The sequence below is a fragment of the Microchirus variegatus genome (assembly GCF_963457635.1).
Source record: "Microchirus variegatus genome assembly, chromosome: 18".
Lineage (NCBI taxonomy): Eukaryota > Metazoa > Chordata > Actinopteri > Pleuronectiformes > Soleidae > Microchirus > Microchirus variegatus.
The window spans coordinates 17,879,177-17,894,851 of record NC_139819.1 but is presented as its reverse complement, the minus strand read 5'-3'; the positions used below and the strand labels follow the sequence as shown (position 1 = coordinate 17,894,851).

The 15,675-nt window shown below is 41.8% G+C and overlaps 1 protein-coding gene across 1 annotated transcript; it reads left to right on the top strand.

The window, feature by feature from the left end:
- Positions 1–6,457: 6,457 nt before the first annotated feature.
- On the top strand, positions 6,458–8,777 carry gpx8 (glutathione peroxidase 8 (putative); the record flags this gene model as incomplete). Its single annotated transcript, XM_083904871.1, has 3 exons — positions 6,458–6,664; positions 6,824–7,085; positions 8,331–8,777. 3 exons carry the CDS (start codon positions 6,458–6,460, stop codon positions 8,492–8,494), a joined length of 633 nt encoding a protein of 210 aa, XP_083760997.1. The 3' UTR covers positions 8,495–8,777.
- Between the last annotated feature and the right edge of the window lie 6,898 nt (positions 8,778–15,675).

Below are 15,675 nucleotides of genomic sequence, written 5' to 3'. Positions count from 1 at the left end.
ACCATTGTCAATGGTGATTGTTGTGGCCAATTTGGATCTGTGTGCTTGTGTGAGTGAATGTGGGTGTGTCAGTGGTGAGGCACTGGTTGTTATGGGTTACTTGCACACCTGTGAGCATGGGTTGGGTAAGTAGTCACACAAAAGTTAGATAGGGAAGACACAGCTGAGGAGGTGGAGGGAATTAGGATCAGGAAAGCCACACAGTTTTTCAACCGTGTCTGTGTGTGCAGCAATTGAATTGTTTTGTGTCACAGTATTAGTACTTTTAGTCTTTTATGCACAAGCCTGGTTTTAAGTCTTGTGGGACCCAGCCTTTGTAATTGACTTTAAAGGATTTGCAAGCTAATAAAAGTGTCAAACTCAAGCCAATGGAGGACATCATTGTTGTACACCACCACGCGTTGGAAATGGCTTCAAATTCCCTCAAGTGGCCTTTTGGTAGCAAGAATGCCACTACATTTTGTTGAAAAACTGAGCTTCTTGCTGCAGTCCACCATACTTCATGCCAGCTGATTCCAACAAACAAAGAAAGCCTGAGCCACAACGCTGAAGAATCACGGTAGGACTGATTAAGAATTGTTAAGTGTGGAAGAGAATGGCCTTCGCACAAATGGGATATAGGTAAATCCTGCTACAATTCAAAATAAAGCCTCTGGCCTTTAAATCAGTCAAAATGAATGAAGTGGCTGCAACTGTCAATCAAAGTGAAATGGAAAGTGAATGTGATAAAAGATCAACCAAGCTCACTGTTAAAGCACTGGAAGCAAAAATAATATCACAACAAAAGGAAAGGAATCTCAGAATAAAGAAACTCCATAAATTATCAAAGAAAGTTCAGGAACTAATGACTGCACAGGAAAATGTGTCTGAGGTGCAAACAAAGCGTGAAGTGTTCTTAAAGCTGTTTGTGGAAACCAAAGAGTTGCATCAATCATTGAAATCAATATTACCTGAGGATGAAATGTTAAAGCAAGAAGAATGGTATGAAACCCGAATGCAAAGCAATAAAGAAATAATGCACAAAATTGAAGAGTGGTTGCTTGATAAAAAGGAGCAAGATGATGATGATGATGATGATGATGATGATGATGATGATGATGATGACGATGATGCTGCTGCTGTAACAAATGTGCTTAATGACAATACTGCTGGTTCTGTGGTCAATGATGATATTGCTCCTGGTGACAGCGTTTCTAATGTTGGTCGTAAAACGTGCTCATCAACTGGCCACTCTAGCCACCAGTCTTCAACTTCCTCTGCATGTTTAAAGGCAGAGGCTGAAAGGGCTGCTCTTCTTGCAATGGCAGCTGGCCTCAAAGAAAAACATGAACTGGAAGCTCATGAGGAGCAAATCAGAAGGAAAAGGGAGCTTCTGGAACTGCAAAGTAAAATCGCTGCTAATACTGCAAAGGTTGCTGTGCTGAAGGACAGAGGATCTGATGGTCGGAGCTCCAGAGCCCATTCAGATGGAATGAATTCGTATCTGAAAAGATCGAAACTTAAATCATCTCCGAGACCCTCAGCCATAGAATTTGTTCCACAAACTTTAAAGCATCAGTTTCATCATTCACCACTAGGAGGGAGTAAAGCTGCAATGCCAATGGAAGCACAGCTTGAATATTCAAATCAACAGTTTCATCGTTCACCACTAGGAGGGAGTAAAACTGCAGTGCCAATGGAAGCACAGCTCAAATATTCAAATCAACAGTTTCATCATTCACCACTAGGAGGGAGTAAAGCTGCAATGCCAATGGAGGCACAGCTCAGGTATTCAAACCATCAGTCTCATCATTCACCTCTAGGAGGGAGCAAAGCTGATGTATCAATGGGTACACGACCCAAGGATCATTTTGTACATGGTGAACAAAGGTCTTATGTTCTGAATCCAAACTCAAGTATGCCTCAAGGATTTCAGGAAACATGTCATGCGCATCACACACAGGAACCCACCATGCAATGTACACAGGAATCAAATCAACGCACTGACCTAATGCAAACTGATGTGGATGAAGGCAATCTGTTAACCATCATGCAACGGAAAAATTATATTACAGCTCTTCTGATACAGCAACAGTCCTCTCTGTCACTCCCTCCACGAGATATACAAACTTTTGATGGAGACCCAGTTGAGTACACTGCATTTATAAGAGCTTTTCAGCACGGAGTAGAAGCAAAGGCTGCTAGCAGTATAGACTGCTTGTATTTCCTAGAACAATATACAAAAGGACAACCAAGAGAACTGGTTAAGAGCTGTCAACATATGCCACCTGACAGAGGATATTTAAGAGCAAAAGAACTTTTACAAGAACGCTTCGGAAATGAGCAAAAAATAGCGAGTGCATACATGGAGAAAGCGCTGGGATGGCCACCAGTAAAGTCAGAGGACATCAAGGCTTTGCAAGCTTTTTCATTGTTTCTCCGTGTCTGCTGTAATGCTATGGAGGATGTCAATTATATGTCTGAGATGAACATGCCATCCAACATGCGTGCCATTATCATGAGGCTACCCTATAAACTGAGGGAAAAATGGAGAAACACTGCTTATGAGCTGCAGGAGAAGCATCACCGTCACGCAGGATTCAGTGACATTGTCAAATTCATTGAGAGACAAGTGTCTATTGTTTCTAATCCACTTTTTGGAAACATTCAGGACGCAGCAATTTCATCACCAAATCGTAACGTTGGAAACAAAGTCTCACAGGCTCGAGTCAAAGGAAAAGGAAGTAGTTTTGCAACTCAAGTGGCAGCTGTCAATTCTACAACTGTGGCTCAAATGCAAAATGAGAGAAACTTACCTGATAAGACAACAAAGGTGTCTTGTCTGCTGTGTGAAGAGGGTCACACATCGGAGTTGTGTCCCAAAATGAAAAAGAAGTTGCATCGAGAGAAAAATCGACTTCTTTAGAGAGAAAGGTGTTTGTTTTGGGTGTTTAAATATTGGACACATGAGCAAAGATTGTCATAGGCGTCTGTCTTGCAAATTGTGCAACCTGAAGCATCCTACCATCCTCCACATTTATTCAAAGAAAAATATCAACTCAGAGGACACACAGCAGGAGACAATGGAGAACAGTCACGTAGTTTCTCCCAAGACATGCGGCCATATAGGGGTCGGAGCACAGGATTGTGTCTTGGCAATCGTACCTGTACAGATCAAGACAGACAAAGGCAGTAAGATACTAAGCACGTATGCATTTTTTGTTCCTGGCAGCACAGCCACTTTCTGCTCTGAGCGACTCACGAGGGAGCTAAAGGTCAAAGGAAGGAGTGCCAACTTTTTCTTGAAAACAATGAATCAAGAAAAATTTGTTGACAGTCACATCATCTCAGGACTGGAGATAGCAGCACTTAACAGTGACACTTTCTTACCTGATGTGTACACACAGTGCAAGATGCCTGTGACCCGTGATAACATTCCACGGCAGAAAGAGTTAAGTGCCTGGTCTCACCTCAACTCTGTTGAAATTCCCATCATTGATGCTGACGTGGAACTGCGAATCGGAACCAATGTTCCAAAGGTAATGGAACCATGGGAGGTGGTACACAGCAATGGTGAAGGACCATATGCTTTCAAAACCCTATTGGGCTGGGTTATTACTGGGCCACTAAAAGAGAGCCTCATTGAATGTGACAAAGAAAAGGAAGAGGTGGAGAGAAAGTGTACAGTGTTGCAGAGTAAGAAGGACAAAGTCAGCCAAACCACTGACACCGATAAAGAAGTAAAGAGTAAGATTGCACATGTCGCAACACTGGAGAAACAGGTTGAAGTGCGATACAAGGAAGAGCTGCTGCAGAGTTTCAAAGAGCAGGCAGCACAGTCTGCTTCAAAGGTGTGTGAGCTCCAGTCATCTCTGTCAGCGCGTAGAGACGAGTGGACCTCGTACATACAGCAAACTGAAGGTGTGAAGAGGAACTATGAGAGTCAGCTGCAAAAGAACATTGACAAGGTGTCTTCTCTGCAGGAGAAGCTCCACTGCACAATTCTGGTTTGTCAGAGATCCAGTGAGGAGAACATGCAGCTTCAGCTTTCTCTCCAGCAGCACCAGACCATGCTAAGTGAGAGCACTGCCCGCATCTCTGAACTAGAGGACGGTCAGAGTGAGCTACAGAGACAGGTGTCAAGTCTGGAGCAGGAGCTGGAACAAGCACGGGCCTCTCTGCTGGACGAGGTGAGGAGCAGAGAGCAAGACGCTCTGGAGAGAGACAAGACTCTGCAGGAGATAAACCAGCAGAACACTCAACTGTCTGAAACGGTCACCCATATAACAACAGACATGGTGAAGTTTCACGAGGAGCTTGTGTCTAGAGACGGAGCTGCAGCGTCTGAAGAGGGATGTCTTCACTCAAACACAGGAGCGACAACAGTGGATACAGGACAAGAGAAGCTTTGTTGCAGGAGATGTTCTTGTGGCGGACTCGACTGCTCCTCGTGGGTCTTGGCTGTTAGGGAGGATACTACAGACTTTTCCTGGCACATAAGGGCTCGTACGGTCTGTTAAAGTTCAGACCAAATACAGCGTATTGGAGCGACCAATTACGAAGATTTGTCTTCTGCTCGAAGCCGATGAAATACCCTTGTAAACTCACGTCGTACCTTGGCGTGAAATGTGACTCTATGGACATGTGAACATTACCAACTCGGATAAAAAAAAAAAAAGGTGTTATTGCAACTTGTAGTATTTCTATTGTGTTGAATTGTTATGTTTTTATACAGTAACAATTAGGGGCCGGTGTGTTGGGCCAATTTGGATCTGTGTGCTTGTGTGAGTGAATGTGGGTGTGTCAGTGGTGAGGCACTGGTTGTTATGGTAAAAGTTAGATAGGGGAGACACAGCTGAGGAGGTGGAGGGAATTAGGATCACAGTTTTTCAACCGTGTCTGTGTGTGCAGCAATTGAACCCTGTCTGTGTGTGCAGCAATTGAATTGTTTTGTGTCACAGTATTAGTACTTTTAGTCTTTTATGCACAAGCCTGGTTTTAAGTCTTGTGGGACCCAGCCTTTGTAATTGACTTTAAAGGATTTGCAAGCTAATAAAAGTGTCAAACTCAAGCCAATGGAGGACATCATTGTTGTACACCACCACGTGTTGGAAATGGCTTCAAATTCCCTCAAGTGGCCTTTTGTTAGCAAGAATGCCACTACAGTGATTAAAGTGTCCCAAAAAAGGTCATGTGTGTTTGTTCAGATAGTGTTATGGTGTTGCAGTTCAGTTTCCATGTGGATGCTGCTTTGTTTGGAGGGGTTGCTACAGTGGAGTTACCTGGATGCCTTTTGAAATACGCCTTGAGATAATAGACAACAGAACTTGCTTAGTCAGTTAGTTGGTTCGTTAGTTAGTCGGTTAGTTGTTTAGTTGCTTATAACTCCTGATGATACATTGATGACTGAGAACCTCCACAGACATCTGTTGATTTAGATCTCTGTTTTTATGGATAAAAGGGCATGGTTTAATTAATTTCGTAATTTCAGAATCGGAATCAGCTTTATTGGCCAAGTATGAGCACATACAACTTTTTTTTTCTTTTCTTTTTTAAGTTCTTGCTTATGGTGTGAACTGTTGAGTTTCCTCTCTCTTGATAGTGTTTTAAAGTCTGGGCAAAACGCTGTGAGGTCATGAGATGTGATTTGGTGACGGAGACGGTTTTATCTTGAAGGAATCAGCACCAAGTTGCTGGTGTTGTCCTGTTTCGCCGCTAAGGTTGTGCTCCTCCTCCTCACACTTGCTTAATGAGACACACCGCTTTATTTGTTTATTTATTTATTTTTTCAAAAGAAAATCCTTTCATAAATTCGTTTTATCATCCGTTTTATTTTGAAAACCGGAAGTTTCTACACGCTGCAGTAAGGCACAGACTTTCTCAGATTGCCACAGTGTTGCTTTCGATTTAACATTTATATTTATATTCAGCATTTGGATTGAACATTTATATTTAGCATTTAGAGTTATATTTAGCATTTAGAGTTAACATTTGTATTTAGATTTAAATGTTTATTTATCATTTAGATTTAGTAACATTTATATTTGTATTTAAAAATGTAACATTTGTATTTAGATTTAAATGTTTATTTATCATTTAGATTTAGTAACATTTATATTTGTATTTAAAAATGTAACATTTAGATTTAATATTTAAAATTTAGATTTGTTTTATTCAGATTAAACATTGTAATTATATTTTCACAAGAGAAGTATTGCTGTAAATCTAGTAAAAACTAAACAAAAAAAATTCAGTTTATTTTAGCGCAGTTTTGATGTTTGAGGCGCAACTTTACAATCGGCGCAACTTTACAATCGGCGACCCATGATGGAGAGGGTTTTATTTTGAAGGAATCAGCACTAAGTTTGTGGTGTTGTCCTGTTTTTCCGCTAACGTTGTGCTCTTCCTCCTCCTCCAGAATCCGGGCAGGATCAGGAGCCTCCTCGACCCGAGCTTGGTCTGTTCTTCCCCCTCCAAGATGGAGGCGTTAGGGGGCTACCCTAGCAAGTCCTCCGGCCCCAAAGCCAAGCGGCTGACGGTGCTGCTGAGCATGACCGTGGGTGTGGGCTGTTTGTTCCTGCTGCAGACGCAGCTGCTGAAGCCCAACAAGCCCAAGGATTTTTACTCGTTCGAGTTGAAAGACGCGAAGGGGAGGACAGTTTCTTTGGAGAAGTACCGAGGAAAAGTAAGTCCACATCATCACCACTGTTTGCACTTTAGAGCAGAAATCTGTGCAGGGAGTATCCTGGTAATGACTTTAATCCGCTTTCACTGCGTTATTATATGTATTTGTATATGCAGTACGTTATTTGTGATGATTTGGTTCCCTCTTTCTGCTGCTCAGGCGTCTTTGGTTGTAAACGTGGCGAGTTACAGCGAGCAGACCGAGGCGAACTACAGGTCCTTACAGGAGCTGCACCGGGATCTGGGCACGTCTCACTTCAACGTGCTGGCCTTCCCCTGCGGACAGTTCGGGGACACCGAGCCCGGGACCAGCCGGGACATCGAGGTCTTCGCCAAGTCCACCTACGGAGTCACGTTCCCTTTCTTCAGCAAGATTAAAATCATGGGCTCAGAGGCGGAACCTGCCTTCAGATTCCTCACAGGTCTGTGGAAGGTCTTTTACTGCTTTGTCCTCTACACGAGGGTTGTAGTGAGGACTGGTGCCAATCCCAGCTAACATAGGGCGGGGTACATCCTGGACAGGTCACCTCAGACCAGGGTTTCTCACTCCTGGTCCTGGGGAACCACTGTCCTGCATGCTTCAGAATGTTTCCCTGCTCAAACACACCTGATTCAGCTCTTCAGTACGCTCTGCTGTAGCCTGATAACGACACATTCATCTGAATCAGGTGTGTAACAGGGAAACACCTAAAACATACAGGACAGTGACTCCCCAGGACCAGGAGTGAGAATCCCTGCCTTGGAATGTCCAATTTGCCTAATCCCTAAATCTGCATGTGTCTGGACTGTGGGAGGTAACGGGAGAACCCAGAGAAAACCCACATACGGGGAGAACATGCAAGCGTCATGATGCAAAAAAGCCATTTTTCCAACCAGGTTGCAAACCCTGGTCTTCTTGCCGCTATTACAACAGTATTAACCACTACTACACCAACCATGTGGCTGTTAGGGGAACATCTAATGGTGGCTGAAGGCGTTTACACAGGACTGTATATGTGCACATTTAGAGTTAAATAGATGTTAAAGGTACAATATGTAGTATTTATGGGTTTATATAACCCAAAATCCACTTTTTTATACATAGTATGTGCTCCTGCATTGTCTAGTCGCTGTACAATAGTTTTTGTTTCATTTTCGTAGTGTTTCAAAAAGTCATGTTAAATAACATGACCGCGGACCGCGGTTGCATAGCCACTGTTAGCAGCGAGACACCATGTTTCTACTGGAGCCTGTAAGGACAAACGCGAGAGAACAAAACAAGCGTCTCTTTACTTGTAGCGGAAGTCCCGCCTCCTCTCTCTCCGCTTCGTCTGCTACGGCCGCGGTAGCTCGCCCTCTCCCTCGCCTCACAAACCTCATCTGCTGACACGGAGAAAGACGACGAGGACATTTGACCAGCTGCGGATACCGTAGCGCTCAGGGAAGGGAGGGGGTGAGCAGAGCAGCAGGTCTTTGTTGTAAATTTCAAGACTTAAGCAGACATGGACTTTATTATGTCAACCCTTCTTTTAAAATTGGTTAAAATAAGGCAGGAAACACTGGGGGAATTTGATATTGTGACAAAAGATGAATTATTTAAATGAAATGCATATTGTCAGCTTTTTGATTAGATTTGGTAATACATGATTCCTGTATCGTCACTGACTTAATGATTTGTATTTTTTTAGATTCTGTGCAGAAAATCCCAAAGTGGAACTTCTGGAAGTTTCTGGTAAATCCAGAGGGGAAGGTCGTGCGCTACTGGCGAACCGACGAGCCCATGGAACGCATCCGACAAGAAGTGACGGTGCTGGTGCGAGAAATCATCCTAAAGAAACGCGTGGAGCTATGACGGAGTCTGACGATCAATAAGCGATCGACGCGCTGCTGCTGCTTCCTGTGTTTGGACGGGAATACGAAGTGGTGGAAGATAAAAACTGTAACAGTGCTGTGTCACCTGCAGTGACTGATGACAATCATTCCCTTTTTATATGACCACTGCTGCAGCTGAACAGCTGTTTAGCCATCTTTTTTACTTTTCTGACATTTCCACTAAAATCTGTTTATTGGCTGATTTGAGCCCAGCACATTTTATACCATCCATCCAACAAAAATAAAATGGTTTATTACACGTATGCACATTTTACTGTAGATTCTGTTTGAAATACAACCTGACATGAAGAGCCTAAAATAATGTCAAATATTATATACATTAACGTTAATTAACTCTTCTGTTATGTCACGCCTCCAAAAAATAATGCACATCATTTACATCAAATCATTAAACACCATTAATACTAAAAAGATCACATTTTAGGTCAAACAGTGAAATTGTATGGTGATTTTCATATTTTTAAGAGGATTATATAGGTAGTCAACAAAGACACTTAAAATACCATACAAACCATTTTAGACATTTTGATTTTAAAGATTTTCTTGATGTTTCAATTACTGGGGTCAAATTGACCACAAGCATTACATTTGAGGACATCAGCAGGGTTTATATTGTTTTAAAATGATTCTCTTTGTGTTGTAGTTCTTTCTTAATTCTCCATGCTTAATTCTCCAACTACAAGGACGTTTTAAAACGCTGTCTCTGCTCGTATATTATATATTTTAATAGTTATTTTTAACTATGTGAATGTGATAATAAATGTAGTGAGTTAAACAAACACATTGTAAGCCCAATGCAGTCCTGAAATGTAAAATATTTCTTCAGAATGGTCTCAAAAGTCTAATTTGATAAAATCTCAGAGACCCTGTTTTAATTTTAGACCCAGATCTCTGATGCAAAACAGTTTGGTAGACACAGTATTTCTCTTGGGGTAATTGTCACAGATCAGAAATATACAATCTCAGCTCTGAATCCCAGTCCACTGGTTTTTAAATGTGCTGGATTTGAATAGACAGCTGGTGGGCAGCAGCAGGTAAGCTGGCACACACACACACACAACCAGCTAACAAGACACTGCCTACCAGCCAGCCACAGCAAAGAGCATTGAAACTGTACGTGAACCTCACTGTCCTCTGATGGCTGAAGGATGCTCGAGGACACAACGTGACTGTTAAGGTAGCAGAGCAGTGTGAGCTGACCAGAGGAACGTCAGCTAACATTACACTGCCTCCCAACCAGTCACAAGTCCTCAGCCCGCTTCAAACTCCTCTGACTAAGGCTACGTTTATACATAGCAGGGGATTTAGAGAGACCTGCATAAACACGCCTTTAGCGCCTCCGATTCTTGGCAACACTTCCAGTAAGAACCATTTTGATCCAGAGAACCCTTTAAAACCCCTTTCCTGAATAAAAGGTTTTAAAAGGGTTCTTGGTAACACTAAGGGTTCCAGGTGGAACCTTTATAAAAGGGTTCTCCTATGAGGACAAGCCGAAGGACCTTATATGGTTCTACTTAGCACTTTTATTTCTATTATTGCTGACATCTGATGGTGAGACTTCAAAGAACAGAGGACTCGTCCACTCAAACCGCCCGTTTCCTAGTGCATTGGGTAACTATGGTGACATTTCAAAACACTTATACAAGCATCCTTATTGGTAGTTTTTCTATTTTGGACAATGACAAACCCACATTTAAAGTTACACACTGCACCTTTAAGTGTGAAAAGCACTTTTTTACCAATTTTCCACACAGTGTGTGTCGGTGTGTGCAGCAGTTGGTGGTCAGGTGGCAGCAGCAGTGAGGAGTGCAGCTGGCAGCTGTCAGTCCTGCCGGAGCACAGCCAGCAGCGGTACACTGCCACACTGTCACCACCAGATCTGCTTTGGTTTTCACGTACAACTCTGCGGACACTCATCGGCCATTGGGCTCATGGTCAAGGTTGAGCTTGAAGTTCAAACTGAGCATCAGAGTGAGGAGGAAAGGGGATTTAACTTGAACTTGTGTGAATGTGAAAAGGTTGTTGGCGAGCGTTTCAGAAACTGGGATTTATCTCATACATAGCGGTTACTGCGTGGGTGTCAAACATATGGCCCACGGGCCAGAACCGGCCCACTAGAGGGTCCAATCCAGCCTGCAGGATGAACTTAACAATTAAAATTTGATATGATTAGAATCTAACTTCGGATGCTCGTGACTAAATGTTTGTACCTTGAAAAGTGTAACATTGAAGCAGGTGTGTCTATATTTGTACATACACTTTCTACTAATTTCTCCACTTACCTTAAAAGGACACTGCTTCCGCTTTCCTACAAAATCTCTGGACATGTCCCTCATATTGTCCTGGTCAGGAAAACAAACAAACAAAAGCATTTTAAATGAAAAAGAAACTCAAGGTGATGCTGCTTCATCATCATCATCATCATCATCATCAACCATATTATTTGCCACATGCTTCAGTTATGGATTATTAATACATGATGTGTTCTGAGTGATGAGGACGAGTCGTATGTTTTGAAGTGGTTGCTTGGCAGCAGCAGCAACAGGACATGTGTGAAAGCAGGGGAGACAAACAGCATATATTGGACATTTTATATACATATATATAATTATTTAAAAACAAACAACATAAAGGCTCACCCAGTCATGTGTCTGCAGCTGTTTCAGAGGCACCTTCATGTAATATTTTCTGAGCTGCTGTTGCTGCTGCTGCTGCTGCTGCTGCTGCACCTGTTGCCTCCTCTCCTCATGACCGGGTGTCACCCTTAAATACTGTCCCCCGGGCGGATAGAGGAGCGGGAAGCAGGGGGCCAACGTCCTCTGCTCTGCCATATAGGCGCTTTGACTTGTTTGTATAAAGGAGGAGGTGTCTCCTCCTGTGTGTGTGTGTGTGTGTGTGTGTGTGTGTGTGTGTGTGTGTGTGTGTGTGTGTGTGTGTGTGTGTGTGTGTGCGCGCGTGCGTGCGTGCGTGCGGGTGTGTGTGTGTGTGTGTGTGTGTGCGTGCGTGCGTGCGTGCGCGTGCGTGCGTGTGTGTGTGTGTGTGCGTCCTGAAAAAAACGGATACAATGAAAAAAGAGCAACGCGGCAAGTATTGTAAGGTGGAGGCGGCAGCGTGTTATCAGTTAATGACCTGGACCACACACACACCCACGCTCGTGTGTGCGCACCTTGATGATGATGATGATGATGACGATGATGATGATGAGTTGACAGGGGCTCAAGTAAGAAATATAAGGGATATTTGCTCATTTAAAAAATGCACATAGAGTGGCAAATTCTGAACATAACATTCTTTTATTATTATTTATATATTGTTATATGTATTTATTTATTTATCTATTTATTTCATTAACCATAGGCATGCAGATGTGTAATACACTAATACTCAACAATGACTGTATCACAACATTACTGATATTACAGAGCATTGTAACATTAACATTATACTCCACACTCTCTGAGAATTTCATGCTTTCAAACAGGCAATTTCCAACTTCCAAATTTCAAATTCAATGTTTTTACTTCAATAAAAACACCAACAGACAGAAACAATCTAAAATATGTTGTCGTAATAATAATACCAATAATAATAATACAGTTAAAACTGTGAAGAATAGTATTAGAATTAATTTTAAGTCAGTTTAGTCAAATTAGGTGTATTAGCTGGATAGTGTATATAACTTTAGTTGTATGTCATAATTATTGCTATAAAAAGGTAATTATTTCACACACAGAAAAACTTTCATTGAAATCAGGTCACTTTCTCTCTCTCTCTCTCTCTCTCTCTCTCTCTCTCTCTCTCTCTCTCTCTCTCTCTCTCTCTCTCTCTCTCTCTCACACACACACACACACACGCTCTCTCTCTCTCTCTCTCTCTCTCTCTGGCACGCGCCATGGTCCCGCGGATTGCATCGAGCTGCTGTGGAGCTAAATTCGCCGATGCGCGCGAGAGGGCGCACGTCGTCTCCACCTGCCACTTCCATATGCGCACGCACGCACACACACACACACACACACACACACACACACACACACACACGGAGCAGATTCATCCAAGAACACGAGCTTAATGACACCTGAAGGTCACCTTTTTACCCAGTGATGATTGATTATAAATTGTTGCTAAATTCATTTATTTTCCTATATTTCATATTGGATGTAATTAAAACCCCTTTAATTGGCTTCAGAAATATTACGCCAGGTCAGTCCCTGGAGTCAAGGAGAGTCACCATAAAGAAGTTAAAATTAGTCAATATTGATTATTCGCATTTGTTTTTTGAACTGTACTTTCTTTTATTAGACCTTTATTTATGGGCAGAACACGACTACAGTTGCTTTAATAGAAATTAAATAGTTTTAATCCACCAGCAATTCTTTTTTCCATTTTCCTGCGCCAAGTTTCCCGCGGGACTCTGTTGTTTGGAGCCTTCACCAGGTTTTGGCTTCAGTCACCTTAGAGACTCATTGTGTGTGCGTGTTTTCCTTTTCCCCTCCCGCACTGTCCCCCCGTAGTTTGGCGGCAGCTTAACCGGTCAAATGTGTCACATGCAGCTTCTTAAACAAAGCAGTCCGTTCCCTCCTCCTCCTCCTGCTCCTCCTCCTCCTGCTGCTGCTGCTGCTCACTGACAAACTGACCCGTTTGCTGTATAAAGCTCTAGCAGCAGGAATTTAAATTGTTGGCGGTGTTTGGAGTGGAGAGGGGGCTAAGGTCAGGGACAATGGTGTTCAAATGAGTCAACATTTATGATATAATTGCACACAGGAGCAGTGCACGAGCCCAAGTCCCTTCCAGAATGTAATTTGATTTATTTATGTGTAAATGACAAAAGAAACTAAATGCAGTGGCGAGAGACGCATTGAAAGTCCATTCTTAAAACATTATAGACACAAAACAGTAGGGACATCTAAAAAGCAAAGAATTTTAGGCATTTTTAAAAAATATTTTTCATTGTTTGATGAGAAGAGACAAGTGTGTTCACTGAAAAAAATTAATATGGCCACTAAGTTATTGTTTTTATAGTAAAGGCGTGTAAATTCTGCAGTTCTGTATGAATGAGTCACAAAGTATAGTTGTGTGTCATTTTCCAGTAGTTTCTGTTTGGTTGTGCTCATGTTTGCATGTGTTGTGTCTTTATTGTCATTTCACATCTCCATTTTTTACACATTTTGTATGTTTGCAATTTTCTAGCATTCATTTTTTCCGTTTGTCTCTTTCTGATCAGAAATGTTGTTAAACATTAATTAATGTTAATTTTAATACATTTTCACAAATGACATCCTTATCAATCAGACTGCATTATTATTATTATTATTTAACATTTCACCCCCCGCCCCATGCATCAGTCACAAAATTAAATAGTCTGCATGCATGATGTTGCAAGCTTGATTTATGATCAATTAATCACACTTTCAAACTTCTATTTAACCGATTTGTTAGGTCAAAAATCACCACACACCTGTTATAATCAAATGTATAATTTGATTTGTGCATTTCTACAAATAAAACGATGGATGCATTCACAGCGGAACGGAATTTCCTCTTTGTTTTATTCCCTCTATGATCCTAAACTTTAAAATAGTATCGTCAGACTCTTCTTATCTTGATTTGTTTTGTTACATGCAGAGGAGCCAGGACTGCTCTAAAGTCAACAGGCTCATTATTGGGGAGTTTAAACAGGTGTTTGAGCAGAGGAGCATCATTGTCTCACAATGAGATGCTTTTTACAGCAGCGATAGCATCACGCTGGTCACAAGGTCACATCCTCTTCAGATCGCATCTTCTTGTTTTCGTTTCCTCTTATTTCAAACACCATGCATTAGTGATGGTATGGGGGAGCATCAGTGCACACAACATGGATGATCAGAGATGATCAGGTACCATTTGGAGAGACTTATGTTTCTGTCAAGAAGATTTTTACCATAAATGCCATGACTTTTACATGATTTTAGAGTTACAACAGTGACTAAACTCAGCATGAAATTGAAAATGTATGTCACATCATCAGGAGGTGAAGCAGATGACGATCAAGGATTGTTAAGCAGCTGAAATCTTGTACACATCCACACATTCCACTTCCAAAAGTACAATTAAAAGAAAAGTTAAAGGGACACTGTGTAGTATTTATGGGTTTATCTGACCCAAAATCCACTTTTTTATACATATTATGTGCTCCTGCATTGTCTAGTCGCTGTATAATAGTTTTTGTTTCATTTTCGTAGTGTTTCAAAAAGTCATGTAAAATAACATGGTCGGGGGCCGCGGTTGCATTGCCACTGTTAGCAGCGAGACGCCATGTTTCTACGGGAGCCTGTAAGGACAAACGCGAGAGAACAAATCAAATGTCGCTTCCCTTGTAGCGGAAGTCCCGCCTCCACTCTCTCCGCTTCATCTGCTACGGCCGCGGTAGCTCGCCCTTTCCCTCGCCTCACGAACCTCATCTGCTGACACGGAGAAAGATGACGAGGACGACGTTTGACCGGCTGAGGATACCGTATCGCTCAGGGAAGGCAGGGGGTGAGCAGAAGAGCAGTTCTTTGTTGTAAATTTCAGCCTCTCCTCTAGATGGCACTATAAACTACTTACTTCACCTTTAAGTGCTAAAGGCCTTAGCTCTGTCCTACTCTCTCACAAAAAAACTAATTCTAAATGTGTTTATATTTATCAAATATAGAGAAGTTTATCAGCAAAAACACTTAAAACCTTTGTCCGTCAAATAAAAGTGAATGGACACATTACATATTGTAGTTTTAGAAAGTGGATACATAAATAATCGTGCAATAAGCTACATAAAAACATACATTTTGACGACGAAAAACAAGGATATGAACAGGGATGTTGGCTGTAATACATCATGACACAATGCCCACACAGTCACTCAGACAGAGACAAAAAACAAAGGAAGTCCCATGTTGCTTAAAGGGGTCACTGGGTCACATTTGTTTCACTGCTCAAACAAGGAAAACACTTCCTTTCAATTTCTTTAAATAGGTTAAAAACAATCTCTCGAGGTCAACTTTTGAATCCAATCTTTTATTCACAACCATATGAAATAAAATTCAATGAGGGACAAAACCAAACATGACATTGATGCTTGTAAACAGAAATGTAAACAAGAGCGCGGGCAGTGTTATTTCCTTTGTG